This window comes from Elephantulus edwardii, unplaced genomic scaffold (assembly GCF_000299155.1).
Source record: "Elephantulus edwardii isolate Elephantulus edwardi_28Jun2011 unplaced genomic scaffold, EleEdw1.0 scaffold00010, whole genome shotgun sequence".
NCBI lineage: Eukaryota > Metazoa > Chordata > Mammalia > Macroscelidea > Macroscelididae > Elephantulus > Elephantulus edwardii.
Window position 1 is genome coordinate 19,213,849 of NW_006399760.1, and position 16,658 is coordinate 19,230,506.

A 16,658-nucleotide genomic window follows, 5' to 3' on the forward strand; every position below is an offset into this window, starting at 1 on the left:
TCTATGAGGTGGATTGATTCAGTGACTGGGATAATTGGGATGGGAGTGTCAGAGACATTGTGATTGGTACAGGACAGAGCAGAGTTTAGGGCTGTTGTACATAGGGTCGGTATGAGTTGCAAGCGACTCGACAGCACATAACAACAACAACACTCTTAAGTCACTAATTCACCTTGAGTTGGATTTTGTATGTGGTTTGAAATGTGGACCTTGCTTAAGTTTTCTGGAGATGGTTTTCCCAGTTTGCTAGCACCATTTTGAACATTTCTTCAGGTGTTTATTTGCTAAAGAGGCTATTATTTCCCCACTTAACTGACTTTGCTTCCTTGTAAAAGTTGACCAGAGGTAGATAAGCTGACTTCTGGTTCTCAATTCTATCCCATTATCTATGTGTCTGTCTCTGTACCAGTACCAACTTGTCTTGACCTCCATGACCACGTAGAAGGATTTAAGATCAGGGAGTGTGATGCCTTCTACCTTGTTTCTCTTTTTTTCAGGAATGTTTTGCTTATTTGTGGCATCTTTTGTGTAGGAATTTTTAAGTATTAACTTCTAATTCAGTACTGTTAACTTTTTTCTTTTCTTTCTTTTAAGAATTGGGAAGATGTTTGCCCACATTCACTCTTTTTGGACATATTTCTCCCTTTGAGAGGAGTGCTTTCATGTACTCTATTTCTTTCTTAGTAAAATATCTGTACTAATTTTTAATTTCTCTTCTTTTTTTTAACAAAGGAAGCAAAGTTTATTAAAGTCTTTCATTGATGTGTCTTATGGGATAAGTGATATTTGTAGAAGATGTGATCTGAGTGTTGATAGTCATGTTGAACTCATTAGAGCTGTTTCTCTTAAATTATCTATTTCATTTGTTTTATTAGCAGTTGAAATTTGCCTTGAGCATGCTGACTCATTTTTCACAATTGTGCAAAAAAAGTCAATATTTACTATCTCTGCTTGGTCTCTTCTCTTTCATATCTCCTTCCAAGTCCATAAGTTATCATGTTTGGACAACCTGCCAGCTCTCTCTTGCCTGTAACTTTTGTCCTAATTGCTAGGAAAGATGCTTACTGCAGGTGATAGCTAGCAATGCTAATTCTATTCTAAAAAGCATTTATTGAACATCTACTGTGTGCTTAGTGTGCTCCAGCAGAATAGAAAAAGTGATGTAGGTCATTTTCCTACCTCAAAGGGGTTATGATCTCAAAGATGCACCACTTTTCAAATGCCACGATCAAGCTTTTACGTTTTCCATCAAAGTGTCGTTGTTGTTATGTCCCGCCATGTCAGAACTCCAGTGGGGTTTTTTTAGAGGGAGTAAATTACATAGGAGGAAGTTGTTCATCTTTCTCCTACAGAATAGTTAGCAGATTTTAACCTCATTCCTTTGAGTTGACAATGCAACTCCATACCACTGAGCCACCAAAACTTCCTAAAGTGTTGTTGTTATTACATGGCATTGAGTAGAGTATGACTCATAGCAATCCTCTAAATAGCAGATCTGAACCCTGTTCTGTCTTGCTCTATCCTCACCACCTTCAATGTACTTAAACCCATTGTTGCAGCCATTGTGTCACCTCTGTCTTGTTGGCGGTCTTCCTTATCTTCACCGCCCTCCATCTTTCCAAGCAGGATGTCCCTTTCTAAGGAATCAATTACCATGACTCAGACCTGGGAAATAGTTACACTGCTGGACCGTGTGTCTAATAAATCCTTTACTCTGGAGGGCAGTGGTCCAAAGTCTCGGGACTGTCCTAAATTTTCAAATCTGTTCCCTTACCATTTCCTATAATGCCCAAGAGTTATGACATCCCTGCAAATATGCCTTACATATGTCACTTCTTTCTCCTAGAAGAGACACAGACTACATTCAGAATTATTCATATGTCTGTCAAAGAGAGGACTCGTATAGTGTTGAGAATGTGATGGGTTTCAGGCTGGACCTACTACCTAGGTATGACGGATGGACAAAATGAATTCTTTCAAGGCAGAGTGTTTTGAGATACACTTGAATTTTAGGACTGTAGACCAGAATTATAATATTTTTTACACACACACACACACACACACACACACACACACACACGTGTGTGTGTGTATGTTTATGTATAAAATAGTAATATGGAGATATATATGGAACTTAGTATTTTAGTTTTAAAATATGAAAAGTTCTAAGTCACATGAAATGCAGTGACATTCTGAAACATCAAACCACTTTCTTATATGTAGTATATTTCTGTCAGCTACTCCCTCAGCTGAAAACACACAATTTTACAAATAAACTTCAATTCTTCTCCCATGTGAAGAGCACTGTTCTATAAGATGGCCTTGGAAAACGTAACAGAATATTTTAGTTTAACTTGTATTTCAGCTTTTTTTTTTCCCAAGCACAGCACAAGCTCCAGTCTAACCTTGTTCTGCAATGAAATTCTCATCAGCAGTCTCAGGAGATAACTTTTAGTTCTCAGCATCTGTGAAATGATTCCTAATGTAAAACAGCTCTCAGAGACTATAGTTAGTCATTTAATTTTTCATTATCTGGTTTCCTTTTGGTTGTGAAAAATAAAACAGTTGTGTTAATTCAAACCCATACACTATAGAATAGAGAGAGGCACTTAGGGGGAGGTAGCTTTGGGAACAGGTTATAAAATAAGCTCTGGAAACATAAAGTATCTTTGTTTAGCAGTTCTATCATTGGCAGGTAAACCCTTTGTGGTTTTTGAGAATTTTAATAGAATAACACTACAGCATTTTAGTTAAAAATGGAATGAAGTATTCTATCTAGATGAAAGAAATATTTTTTGTTCGCTTTTCATTAGTTATCTTTTTAAGTCAAATAAGCTAGGACAACTTACTTTTAAATTCTTTGAGAGGAAACTATATACAAGAAAAGCCCCAGTAATCAGTAGGATACCAATTTCCATGTTTCAAATCATAGATGCAGCCTCAAATATGCTCACCAGTTTATGCCAAGAAATTTGGAGACAGCTGTCTTGGTGATTGACTGGAAGAGAACCATATTTGTTTCCATTCCAAAGAGAGGTGATCTAACAGAATGTGGAAATTATTGAACAATATCATTACCATCACATGCAGGCAAAATATTGCTGAAAATCATTCAAAAATGGCTAGAGCAGTACATAGAAGAGCAGTTTAGAAGAGGCAGTGTCACCAGGGATATCATTGATGTCAGATGTATCCTGGCAGAAAATAAAGAACCAGAAAAAAAATCTATTTGTCCTTTATTGACTATGCAAAGGCATTTGAATGTGTGGATAATAACAAATTATGGCTAACCTTGAGAAGAATGGAAATCCAAGAACTTAATTTTTGTTCATGTGAAACCTGTACTAGACTAAAAGGCTGTGTTGTGCGAACACCATAAGGGAATACTGTTGTAGTTATTGTTGTTATGTGCCATCAAGTCCCATATGATTCATAGCAACCCTATGAACAATAGCTCTGAACCCTGCCATGCTTTAACATTAAGAAATGTGTGTGTGAAGGTTGTATCCTTTCTCCATACAAACTTATTCAATCTGTATGCTGAGCTAATTGTTCAAGAACTTGGACTCCATGAAGAAGAATGTGGCATCAGGATTGAAGGAAAATTCATTAATAAATATTATTGTGCAAATGGCACAATCTTGCTTGCTAAAAATGAGAAAAACTTGAAGCTCTTGCTGCAGAAGAACAAACACTGCAACCTTCAATATGGAGTGCTTCTTAATGTCAAAAACCCCCAAATCCTAATCACTGGATGAATAGGCAATATCATGATTAATGGAGAAAACATTGAAACTGACAAATACTTCATCATACTTGGATCCACAATCAATACAGAAGAGCTATAGCAATGGTAAAGTCTGTAGTCAAGGACCTCTCCAAATTATTGAGGAGCAATAATGATGCAAACTAATGATGTTAGTTTGAGGACTAAGATGTGCATGATTCAGGCCATGGTATTTTCCATTACTTGCTATGCTGCTGAAAGCTGGACAATAAATAAGGATGACATAAGGAGGCTTTGAACTGTGGTGTTGGAGTAGAGCAGTGAATATCCCATGGACTGACAAAGAAGGTAAACAGATATGTCTTGGAGAAGGTGCAGCCAGAGTACTCCTTGGAGATAAAGATGATAAAGCTTCATCTCACTTTGGACATGTAGATAGGAGAAGCTACTTCTTGGAGAGGTACATCATGCTTGGGAAGGTGGAGGGACAGTGAAAGATTGGAAGATCCTAAACACAGTCACTGCAGCAGTGGGCTCAAGCATGTCAGAGATGATAAGAATGGCACAGATAGGGCAGGGTTCAGCTCAGTTATTCATAGAGTCGCAATGAATCATACTCAACTTGATGGCACCTAACAACACACAGCATATGTATTTGGAGCGCTGTTGGCCTAGTGGTAAGAAGCTGTGTTGCAATCCCAAAAGCACATGGTTCAACCACCAGCTTCCCCATGAGAGAAGAAAGGGCAGTCTCTTCCATACAATCTACTGCCTCAGAAAACCTGCTGGAAGATGCTTTGGGTTGGTTCTGACTGGATCACACACAACAATATAGAGGGGTTTGTGTATGTGTATATACATGTATAATCTCTATATTCCCTAAACTGTAATATATCTATGATCACATTGTTCCCTACAGTGGGTTTGTTGTTTCTTCAGTTTTTAAATTGTCTATCACTCATTTGCTTATTCATTAACAGACATATTTGTAGTGTAGCTCTGTATTCCTCTGTGGTGTTGTTGTGTGGCATCAAGTAATAACTAACCTATAGCTGATCCCTCAGCAGGTTTTCAGAGGCAGTTTAATCTCATGAGAGGAGATTGCCCATCCTTCTCCCACAGGGCAGGTGGTGGATTTGAACCACATGCCTTCAGAATTGTAGCACAGACTCTTATCAGTAGGCCATCACATCTCTGTATAATCTCTATCATTCCTGTTCCAGGAATTAGAACAAAGAATAGGAATTTGAGATCAATTAAGTATGCAGACACGAATTATTCCTGTATTTGCAAAACTAGATTATCTAAAGTGAAACAATTTCTAGATGTTGTTTTTGCTGAGTGCCATTGAGTCTACTGCCCCTCACAGCAGCCCGATTAACAGCAATCTGAACTCAGCCCTCTCCTGTGTTGTCCCCATGATTTCTGCTGTGCTCAAGTCCATTGTGGCAGTCACTGTGCCAATCTTTTTCATTAAGGATCTTCCTCTCTTTTGTTGACCATCTACCTTTTCCAGCACAATGCCTTTATTGAAGGACTGATTCCTCCTAAAAATATATGTCCAAAGTCAGCGAGGTGAAGTTTCACTGTCCTGGCCTCTAATGAGTACTCTGGTGGCACTTCCTTCCAGAGAGGAGTTGCTTGTTCTTTTGACAGCTTTTGGGATGGATATTCAATACTCTTCACCACCCCCACAGATCAAAGACACTGATTCTTCCTCAGTCTTTCTTATTCTGGATTTTGTTGTTGTTGTTGTTATGTGCTGTCGAGTCACTTGCGACTCATAGCAACCCTATGTACAATAGCCCTAAACTCTGCTCTGTCCTGTGCCAGTCGTACTGTCTCTGACACTCCCATCCCTATTATCCCAATCACTGAATCAATCCACCTCATAGAGGGCCTTCCCCTCCTGCGCTGTCCCTCCACCCTCCCAAGCATGATGTCCTTTTCCAAGGACCAGTCTCTCCTCACAACATGTCCAAAGTATGTTAGACGGAGCCTCAGAATCCTTGCCTCCAAGGAGCCACCCGGTTTAACCCTTTCCAGGACAAATCTGTTTGTTTTCCTAGCAGTCCATGGTATTATCAATACTCTTCTCCAGCACCACAGTTCAAAGGCATCAATTCTCCTTCTATCCTCCTTGGTCATTGCCCAACTCTCTAAGGCATAACAAGTGACTGCGAAGACCATAGCCTGTATCAGACGCACCTTAGTCTCCAGAGAGACACCATTGCTCTTCAGTACTTTGGAGAGGTCCCTAACAGCAGACTTTCCCATGGCAATGTGCCTTTTAATTTCTGGATTTTAGTATATCCTAAATCCTTGAACCGGTGGCTCTTTGGAGGCAAGGATTCTGAGGCTCCATCTAACATACTTTGGACATGTTGTAAGAAGAGACTGGTCTTTGGAGAAGGACATCATGCTTGGGAGGGTGGAGGGACAGCGCAGGAGGTGAAGGCCCTCTGGGAGATGGATTGATGCAGTGACTGGTGTAATCGGGATGGGAGTGTCAGAGACAGTGCAATTGGCACAAGACAGAGTTTAGGGCTGTTGTACATAGGGTCGCTATGAGTCGCAAGTGACTTGACGGCACATAACAACAACTACTAATCCCTGCAAAGCTTGTGCACTCTCCATGAGCTGGCCATCTCTTCATCTGTTGCTCCCTCTCATGGACCAGTAACACTGGATACTTTCTGAATTCCCTGACACAGAAAGCAGCCTATCACATCATGGCCTTCTTTGCCTTCCCCTTGATTCTTTACCTGGTTAGCTGCTTGTGTTTGAATTCACCTGTTCAGTTGATCTCTTCAAACAGGTGCACAGGGGCTGCAGTATAATAAAGTAGCTCCCCAGTTTTCTGGTGTATCACCTGATCATATTTCCTTCATAGAATTTATGACTATTTGCAATTATGACTTCTTCCGTTTATGGTCTGTGTTCTCCAGGTAAAATGCAAATGCAATGAGAGCAAAGACTTTGTTAGAGATCCATTGATACTGTTTGATACATCATAGGTGTCATATGACATAATGAATGAGTGGATTTTTGTCTCATATTGTTACTATGCAACAATCATGGCTTATGCCTTCTGAGTCAAAGTTGGGCATTTCTTAACAATGTTAATTAGTTATTTAGTAAGAATTTGTAAAATATATAGCATATATATAATCAGATAGTTCAGTTGCTTATACATCTTTACTTATTTAATGCCTACAATCTTTTAAAGTTGGTTTCATCATTTCCCCCTATTTTTTAGATTCAGAAATTATGGTAGGCAGAGCTTGAGGGGTTTGCATGCAGTTACATAGATAAGGAATATTGGAAAATGCAGGAAGCATCAAAAGAAGATAGAAGGAATGCACAGTCACTGTACAAAAATAATCCATCAGTATTCAACCATTGGTTCTACAGAATAAAGAACCAATAATAATGAAGGAAGTAGCCAAAGTTACATTGAAGGCATTTGGTTAAAAGAAAGGCTCTAGAAATTGATGGAGAAATTTCAGTGTTTAAGCAAACAGATACAACCCTGGAGGTGCTCATTTTTCAAGAAATCTCAAAGGTACCCACTTGGGCAACTGATATGAAGAAATCCTTATTTTGCTGTTCTAATGACATGTGATCTACCAGAATGCAGAAATTATTCTGAAGCAGTCTGACTCTACAGAGGTGTTGATTTCTGGTTCTGGTGAGCCTCTGGGACATTGTTTACTAGCTATTGGCTGTGAATTGATTGTATTTGGCCTCCTTTTTTAAAAAGGCATTTATTCACCAGTAAGGGTCTAGAATTCAGGTAAGGAGTATTCTGAAGCAGTCTGACTCACACAGAGGATTTGATTTCTGGTTCTGTGTGAGACTCTGGGGCGTTGTTTACTGGCCACTGGCTGTAAGTTCTTTGTATTCGGCCTCCTATTTAAAAAGGCATTTGGGCCACTTCCAAAATAGCTGCCTCCGGAAACTCTATGAACTTGGAGAAACAATGAAAGTTATACAAGTGTTCAGGTATTTCATTCATAGGATCTCTATGAGTTGTCTACAACTCGATGGCACTTAACAACAACATTATTAATATCACAAGAAAAAAATTGCCAAAGATAATAATAAAAAACCAAAACAAGTTGCAAGAGTATGACAGAAATGCCAGGAATTCAAGTCAGGTTCAGAAGAAGTCAGGGAATGAGCAATGTCATGATTGATATCAAGTGAATCTTGGATGGATGTAGAGAATGCCAGATATATGTTTACCTGTGTTTTATTGACTGTGTAGTGGCATTTGACTGTGTGGATCTTAACAAATTGAGGATAATGTTGTAAAGAATGAAGATATGAGTTAGAGCACTTCGGTGTATCCTTGCAAACCCATAAAAGCAAGACTATGAGGTAGATAGTTAGTTGTTCAAACAGAATAAATGTTCCAAACTTTGTGGTTTAAAGTTTGGAAAGTTAGGTGTTAGGATTGAATCTTTTCATCACACTTATTTAATCTATATGCTGAATAAGTAATCTGGAAAAACTGGACAAAAGAGCAGCGACTACAGAGCAAGATTCATTTAATAATCTTGATAATAATCTTAATTGCTGAATGTGAAAAGGACTAGAAGTATTTATTGATGAAGACAAACAGCCTTCAGTGTCGATTTACCTCAACATCCAGAAAACAAAAATTCTCAAAATTGGCTCAATAAGCAGCATCATGTTAAACAGATAAAATATCAGGGATTTGATTTTACTTCAATCCACAATCAACTTTGAAAGCAACATTCAAGTAATCAAAGAACATAGAGCATTGGACATTCTACTGCAAAAGATCTCTGTAAAGTGTCAAAAAGTAAAAATATAACTTTGAGAACGAAGATGGCGCTGACCAAAGGCATTGCATTTCCAATTGTATCATGTATATATGAGATCTGGACAATGAGTAAAACTAAAGAGAATATATATATATTTAAATTGTGTTGTTGGTGAAGAATATTGAATATATCACGGACTGCAAGAGGAAAACCAAATATGTCTTGGAAGTAGTACAGGATGCTACTTAACAGTGATGTGGTAAGACTTCGTCTCACGTGCTTTTGACGTGCTATCAGGAGGAACCAGTCTCTGGAGAGGGAAGTAGTGCCTGGTGATGGAGATCCAATGAAAAAGAGGAAGACTAGGAGATGGATTGTTACAGCAGTGAGCTCAAATGTAGCAAAGACTGTAAGGATGGCGCAGGATAAAGTAAAATTTCTGTTCTCTGTACAGAAGGACACTGTGAGCTGGAGCTGACTGGGTGACACCTAACAGCAACACATAGAAAGGATGTTTTGAAGCCAGATTGGAGTCACTGGCCTTCATTATCTATTAGGAAATTTCATCAAGTAGCCCTTTAATTCTCAGCTCTTGAGTGCTTTGTGTTCACGGCATTGTTCAGCTCTTCTTCTGTACTGAGGTTTGTGCTGTCATCACACCTGCTCTACAGAGGGGAATACTGAGACTTAGACAGTTTAACCAACTCTTCTAAGTCTCTAAAGAGATTTGAATGTACACACTCTGAAACCTATAATCCTTGATAAAGTCTTCATATTACTGGAAGTTTTGAGGATTCCTGTTAATACACATTCATTCTGAGGTCCCCAAAAGAGAGTAATCTCCTCCATTTAAAAGGCTTTAATCCTCTTCAGTAAGTGTTTCAGGTCTTCATTTTCAGTGAGTACGTTTGTGTCATCTACATACAGATTTTTAAGAGTATTCCTTCAATCCTGATGCCACACTCTTTTTCATGTATGCCAGCTTCTTGGAGTATTTGTTCAGCATGCTGATTGAGTAAGTACATTGAAAGAATACAGCCCTAACACATACCTTTTCTGATTTTAAGCTTTTATTCTGTTCAAACAAGTCACATTTTTTAGCTGCACATACAGAACTAATATATCTGGAATCAAGAGAGAGAAGTAAAAAATTTAGAATCCACATATTATTACCCTGCCTTCAAACTGAATGTCCGTATAAAAGATTATGCTCATATAAGCAGAGATCAAAACTTATGTCTTTGAAAAATTCCCTAAATCCACTGAGGCCAGTTGATTCAGCAAGTAGAAAATGAGTCCATATAATATTATTGAACTTTCATATTCCAGCATTTTTACAGAACCTTTATTAACAATACTTTTACATGCACAGTCCTGTGTGATCCTGACCTAAGCATCTTTTTTGATGCTCACAATTACCACAAAGTGAGGGCAGGGTAGGTATTATTAAGCCACTTTACAGATGAAGAAATTAAGGTTAATAGAGTTTAAAGAGCTTGTCCAAGGTCACATAACTGATAAATAACAGAGCCAGGACCTGAACCAAAGACCTGGGACTCCAAGTTGCACACTTCTTCTGCTGCCCCAGCCCTTACCCATTGTCAGAACGACATATTGGAAGATGTAGTGGTATTGTAGGTTATGCACATCTCACTTGAAGACTCCCCCTGCCCCCCACTACCTTCATCTGCATCTTGAGGGCAGGACCTACGGGGTTTAAGATGTTTCTTCTTCTAATTACTGACTGTGTGTACATCTGCTTTGTTGGGTTCAGCCTTACCTACTTTGTTGACATCTAAGAAGTCAGTGAGTAATATGTGGAGCAGGACTCACCTTTCAAACAGCTTTTCTTCTGAGTCCTCTAGAAGTCCCAGGAAGCTTCTGTTTGAGCCTATTGTGACAGAAATAAGTGAGGGTAGCATTCTCCTCTCCTGTGTTTTTTTTTCTCAATGCCTGTGTACTCTGGGAGCATGAACACTTATTTCCCAAGCTTCTAGTTGTCTTTTTGCTGACTGCTCTTCCAGTGCTTCTGTGCATATTATTTTAGGTCTCGAAAGAGTTCCACAATTTATCAAACATATGTGTTTCTTCAGGTAATTGGATTGACAGATATGTGGTGTGGGAACTTGAGTTGAACACCATGCCTCAGACCCTGGCTGACTGAAGAGACCAGGTGATTGATTGAGCATGGAGTGGAAGCAGATGGCCTCACACAGAGACCAGCAGGGTGAGGCAGGGGGACTGGCTGCTCATCTTCCTCAAGCACCAACGGCCTATGCCAGCTGAAAACAGCTGGCAAGTATAGAGGCCTGATCAGCAAGAAGGCAATGATTGCTTCATTCCCATTAAGAAAAAATAATGCCATTTCTTTCTAGAATCTAGCTCTGGAGGTCTAGTGGTAAGGAGCTGCTCTGCCAATCCAGAGGGACAGGGTTCAAATCCACCAGTTGCTCTGAGATTTTAAAAAAGGTGGACATTCTCCTAATGTGTTATTTACAGCCTCTGAAAACCTACTGGAGGGTCAGCTGTGTACTGATTATAATTCAGTGGAACATAACAACAGCCCTATAAAAGGAAGCTCTGGTTGCGTAGTGGGAAAAGAGTTGTGCTGCCAACTCAAAGGCAGGTGGTTTGAATTCACCGGATGCTCCACAAGAGAAAGATGAACATTCTATTCCAGTGTGATTTACTGTCTCTGAAAAAACACTAAAGGGTCAGTTAGGGGTCGATTCTGACTCAAGGGCAGGGAGTTCCATTTTGAGCCTACAAAAGACAGAGATTATTGAATATATTTCAATAACAGAGCTGATAAGGAGATGCAAAGCATACTCCTGTTGATGTTGAAAATCTGCATGACCTCAGGCAGTCTCCTCCTTTGTTGTAGATACATGAACTCTGGACTCTCCGGAATCCATCACAATGCTGCTCCTCTGCCACGCTCTCGCTGTAGCTGCTGTGCAGGTTGTTATCTTCTCAGAAAACTGGGCTTTTGCCAAGAACATCAATTTCTATAACGTGAGGCCTCCGCTTGACCGTAAGTAGTACCTGCTGCCCAGTTCATCACTGAGGGGCCCAGATGCCCAGCGGAAGCACTGATTCTACATGTGGGAACATTGAATTCTGCTCATACTTTTGGGTTATACTTGGAAAAAAATAAAGGGGAAAGGTCTTTATTATTTCTATAATTGAGGGAAATATATAATGATGGAAAGATCTCTATTTTGTTAAAATGTTTGACTCCAGTTTATGTCTTAAAAGAGAGCTTGTTTGGTTTTGGAATTTTTTTCTATAATTATATTTTATTAATTTTCATAAACATTTACAGAGATTTTGGGTTTCCATTCATTCATTGTTGCACTATTCTCTCTACCCTCCTCCCAGTTTGTTCTTGTCCAAATGCCACAGTGCTTGTCAAAGCCAGTTCTGATTAATCTTCTTTGTCAGTGTGTCCTTTGCCATTCCCTATCACTCCTCCCTGAGAGAGACTTCACTCTGAGTCATAAGGAAAAGGGGATGGCGTATTCTCTTAGCTACTTCCTGCTGAAAAGGGACGCTGTGGGTTTCAGGGTGAAGATCTTCTCTCACTACTCTAAAGGGCCCCTTTGGCAGTAGGAAACACATAGACTATTATGGAGATTGATTTTGGAATTTAGATGCACTCTTATTGATTGTGCTTGGCCGTACATGTTCATATCCTTGAAGATGTATCATGGGGGTGTTGCAACCTAGAAGACACAAATTTGACTAACAAGTTATAAGTACATGAGTCCAAAAATTATGGAAAAGTAAAAGAAAAGATTCTTTCATTGTTTTACAAACCCTCCCCCAGGTCCCCTCCACCATGTAGCCCTCGCTCTAGTCTCCTGTGATGACAGAAATACCTAGTTATATATCTCTTTTAAACAGTTTTCTCCCTCCTCTGTTTCAGTGCAGTATACATTATTGAACCCATCTTACTCAGTCTCTCCCCAACCCCAAGGACAGTCCCATTCTACAACAGTGGCATCATGTACATTGTCTCTAATCTTGGCTCAGCAGAAAAGTTCTGTGTTCTTTGTTGTTCTTGTCCATACATGATGGCATTATTTGTATTAAGTAATTATTTCAAATGGTCACTAATGATTTTGAAAACCAATCACCTATGCTTGAAATTTGAAGAACATTTTCTGAATTCTTAATACACAAAATAACCATGGGCAAATATGGCAAAACCTGCAAAAAGTTTAAGTAACTGTTTAAGCTACTATCTCTGTATATTATTTACAAGGTAATATATGTTGATGCTGTTGTTGTTGTTAGGTGCTGTTGAGTCACAACTCATGAGGACACCTGTGAACAATCTGAACCCTGTCCTATCTGTGCCATCCTCATAATCTTTGACTCACTCAAGCCCATTGCTACAGTCACTGTGTCAGTCCACCTGGTTGAGGGTCTTCCTCTCTTTCACCATCCCTCCCCCTTCCCAAACATCATTACCCTCTCTGGGGAACAACCTCTCCTGGCAACACTCTCAAAGTATGTGAGATGAAGCTTCATCATCTTTGCCTCCAAGGAGAACTCTGGTTGCACCTTCTCTAAGACTTATTTCTTCTTTTGAAAGTCTGTGGGATATTCAGTACTCTTCCCCATCTCCACAGTTCAAAGGTGTAAATTCTTCTGCCATCCTCATTCATTGTCTAGCTCTCAAAGTGTAGAAGTGACTGAAAAGACCATGGTCTCTATCAGGAGCAGTTTAATCCTTAAGCTGACATCATGCTCCTCAATAATTTGGAGAGGTCCCTGACTACAGACTTTCTCAGTGCATTTAATACAGTAATGTATATATAATACATTAAATGTATTAATATATATAAATACATTTTATGTACATATATGAAACTTCTTTTACTTTTGAGTTTTTGGCCATTAAAATAAGTGGCAAAGAAGAAAGTTAGCATAAAGAATAAAAAGAGGAAGGGAGGGAGCTAGTGTTCTCAATCCAGATTACAAATGACTAATAATTCCTTCTTTATTGAACACTTTGAGCCTCAGTGTAAGGGCCAATGAATTACTTTCCACCTTGTATTAAATGTTACATTTCTGGTCAAGGTCTAATATGATAATTGACATGTATAAAAAAGACTACTTACTTAAGGTTCAGTGCAGTTGTAATGGGAGTGGATCTGGATGGAAACCAGCCTGGCTTGAGGTACCAGGGACTCTGCTAGCTATCTTTCTTGTAGTCTTCTATTTAATCTTCATCCCACACCTGCAAGTCATAAGGGTCTTCATAGTTTTTGTTTTTTAAAAGCTTAAAAAAACCCTCACAAAACTCACAACTAATTAGTGGTAAGGACAGAACTCAAACTCAGGCTAATCTGCTTTCAGTTCTGTTCAGGGATGTTAATATACCATGAATGGAATTGCTCATTCCACCACAACACTCATCTCCCACGGGTGCTCTAATTATAATAGACTGGTACTGATGCCATGAATCTTTCCTAGTGCCTTGTGGAATAATGTCATTACTCTGCATTGTTAGGTACCATCAGGGTGCCCCAGCTCATAGTAACCCTGAGCCATCCTGATGAGAGTTGGGGATATTAGATTGTTGGGTTTCAGTGAGTTTTCACTGTATGCTTTGCTGAAGTACTGTACCTGGTCTTGTTAGTTCATGTTAGTTGGGAAGTTTTCTCTAATGAAGTCTGTCCAGCATCATAGCAATACACAAGCTTCCACTGACAGATGTGTGGCAGCTGTGCATGGTGGTTCATTGAACTCAGCTCTTGTACATGGAAGACAGGCATTCTATCTATCACTGAACCACCACTGAGTGGAACTCTATCTAGGTAAAATATTCAAGAGAAGAGAACAAAGAAAATGCCTGAAGTCTGACAGGTAAATCTAGCTCTCTAGAAAGAGCCTAAGAATGATTGATGGCTTGTGAATTTTGTTGGATCTCATAAAGTGGCTAATGTGCTATGTTTGATGTTTGAAATGTTTGTATTTTTTAATCTGAAGGTTTCACTTTAAACTTTTCTGTACAGCAACACCATTCCCAAACAGCTTCAAGTGTTTTACCTGTGAAAATGCAGGGGATAATTATAATTGCAACCGATGGGCAGAAGACAAATGGTGTCCACAGAGTAAGTATGAGGAGTAGGGTCGTTTGTTTCATGTTTTCACTTTATTTAGATCTTGCCCTGAGCAGAGATGTGTGCTAATGGGGTAAACATGCCAGCAGGCAAGGACAGTCCACAGGGATCCAGCAATTTCTTCTACATGGCTATCCCGGCACCAGACTGTAATGAGAGAACTTAGAACTGATGGCATACCCTCAATTTGTAGGGTTGTGTGCCTTGAGGAAGAATGTCTTAAGTGGCAGTTACTAGTGAGAACAAATAGTTGGCTAAGGTATTCTAAGAATTTAAAAAATGCTTAATGGCACCTCTAGAAACATCAGAGTTATTGGCTAAAGCAAAGGGAGTTTTTGTACTCTGGAAATACACTGATGCTTGGAAAAGTCATTTATTCATTGAACAGGTACTTAAGTGCTTTTTTCAGTTTATTTAATTGATGCATCCCTACACCTGGCTCGTTTTATGTACTCCATAAATATTTGTTATTAGAATGAATAGATGTCTTTGATTAGGTGGTCAGAGAAACTTTCTCTTAGGAGGTGACTTTTGAACTAAGAACTGAATGATCCAAACAAGCCAGCCATGCAGAGATCATTATCTAGGAATGGGGGGGGGGGGAGGACAGCAGATGCAGAGTTGAGGAGGCAATGACAGGCCTACTCTCAGTGGGACGTGGAGAAAGGATCTGAGATGGAGGCTAGGACCAGAAGACAGGATCTTCTGTTTCTGATTTAGAGTTTGCATTTCATTGTAAATATAAAGGAAAGGCATAGACTGTTTTAAGCAAAGGAGCACAGGATGTTCATTCTGTTTTTAAAAGATCCTCTGCTTGCTCTTAGAGAGTGGATTGTAGGAGATGAGTAGCAAGGGACAACCATTAGGAAGTGTTACTACAAGAGGAAGATGGTAGCAGGAGGGTGGCAGGAGCAGTTGGTGACTGGGCCTAGGGTAGTTATAGTAGAGGACACACTCTCTTGCATAATTTAGTACATGCAAACCCCACAGTTAACTGGTGCTCCAGAATTAAAAACTCTACTGAATGCTGAAGGAAACTCAGGCTACTCAGATTTTACAATGGACTTTTCTCTTTTGGCTTTCAAATATCATCTCCCTCCCTTTAAAACAAACAAGCAAACAATAATACCTTTCCAGAGTCAGAAGCCACCAGTTTGGATCCACTGTTAGCTTTTGTGGAAATTTCTCTACTACTTTATTTAATAAAGAGTTGTGAAATAGCCTTACCAATGGCAGATAAATTAAGAGCTCTTAAAGTGCAGTGAGTAAGGGCTCAGCTGCCAGCTGAAAGGTCTTCAGTTCAAGCCCACCAACTACTCTCCATGGGAGATGTTGCAGTCTGCTTTTGTTAAGAATAAAGCCTTACAAACCCTATAGGGTGGTTCCATTCTGCCCTAATGGGTCACTGTGAGTTGAAATGACTAGATGAAAACAGACTTGGCTCTGGTTTTGTTTGCTTGGTTGTTTTTGATTTGGAGTTTTGAGGATTTCTCCCTGCCCACAACCCCTCCCCCTACCCCCAGTATTCTAGAGAAAGCCAATTGTGAAGCCAGAAGGTATACACATTGGAACCCCCTTTTAGACTGCAAAGTCTTTGACTACAAACTAATAACTATGACATCTAGACGGACAGTGTTTTTAAGATTTTATTCTAAAAATTATTCATTACAAACATTTTTCTTGTCCTTCCACATTCTTTTTATCACCATCACCATCTTTTTATCATTTTTGAAAGTGTTTGTGTGTATATGTGTTTGTATGCATACATGTGGATACATGTGCATATATCATTGTATTATCACAGTGAGTCTTAACTTTTTTTCTGAGCTATATCATTGTTGCTGTTGTTCGTTTGCGACTCATAGCGATCCTATGTATAACAGCCCTAAACTCTGCTCTGTCCTGTGCCAATCGCACCATCTCCGATACACCCATCCCAATTACCCCAGTCACTGAATCAGTCCACCTCATAGAGAGCCTTCCCCTCCTGTGCTGTCCCTCCAC

General features: G+C 39.4%; 1 protein-coding gene across 1 annotated transcript in view; it reads left to right on the forward strand.

The window, feature by feature from the left end:
- The first annotated feature begins 11,439 nt into the window (after positions 1 to 11,439).
- Positions 11,440 to 16,658, forward strand: part of LOC102845352 (ly6/PLAUR domain-containing protein 6B-like) — a 25,282-nt gene continuing 20,063 nt past the window's right edge. The window contains exons 1-2 of the mRNA XM_006880764.1: positions 11,440 to 11,554; positions 14,547 to 14,645. Coding sequence (XP_006880826.1) covers positions 11,440 to 11,554; positions 14,547 to 14,645 — 214 coding nt within the window. The remainder of the gene's footprint in view (positions 11,555 to 14,546; positions 14,646 to 16,658) is intronic.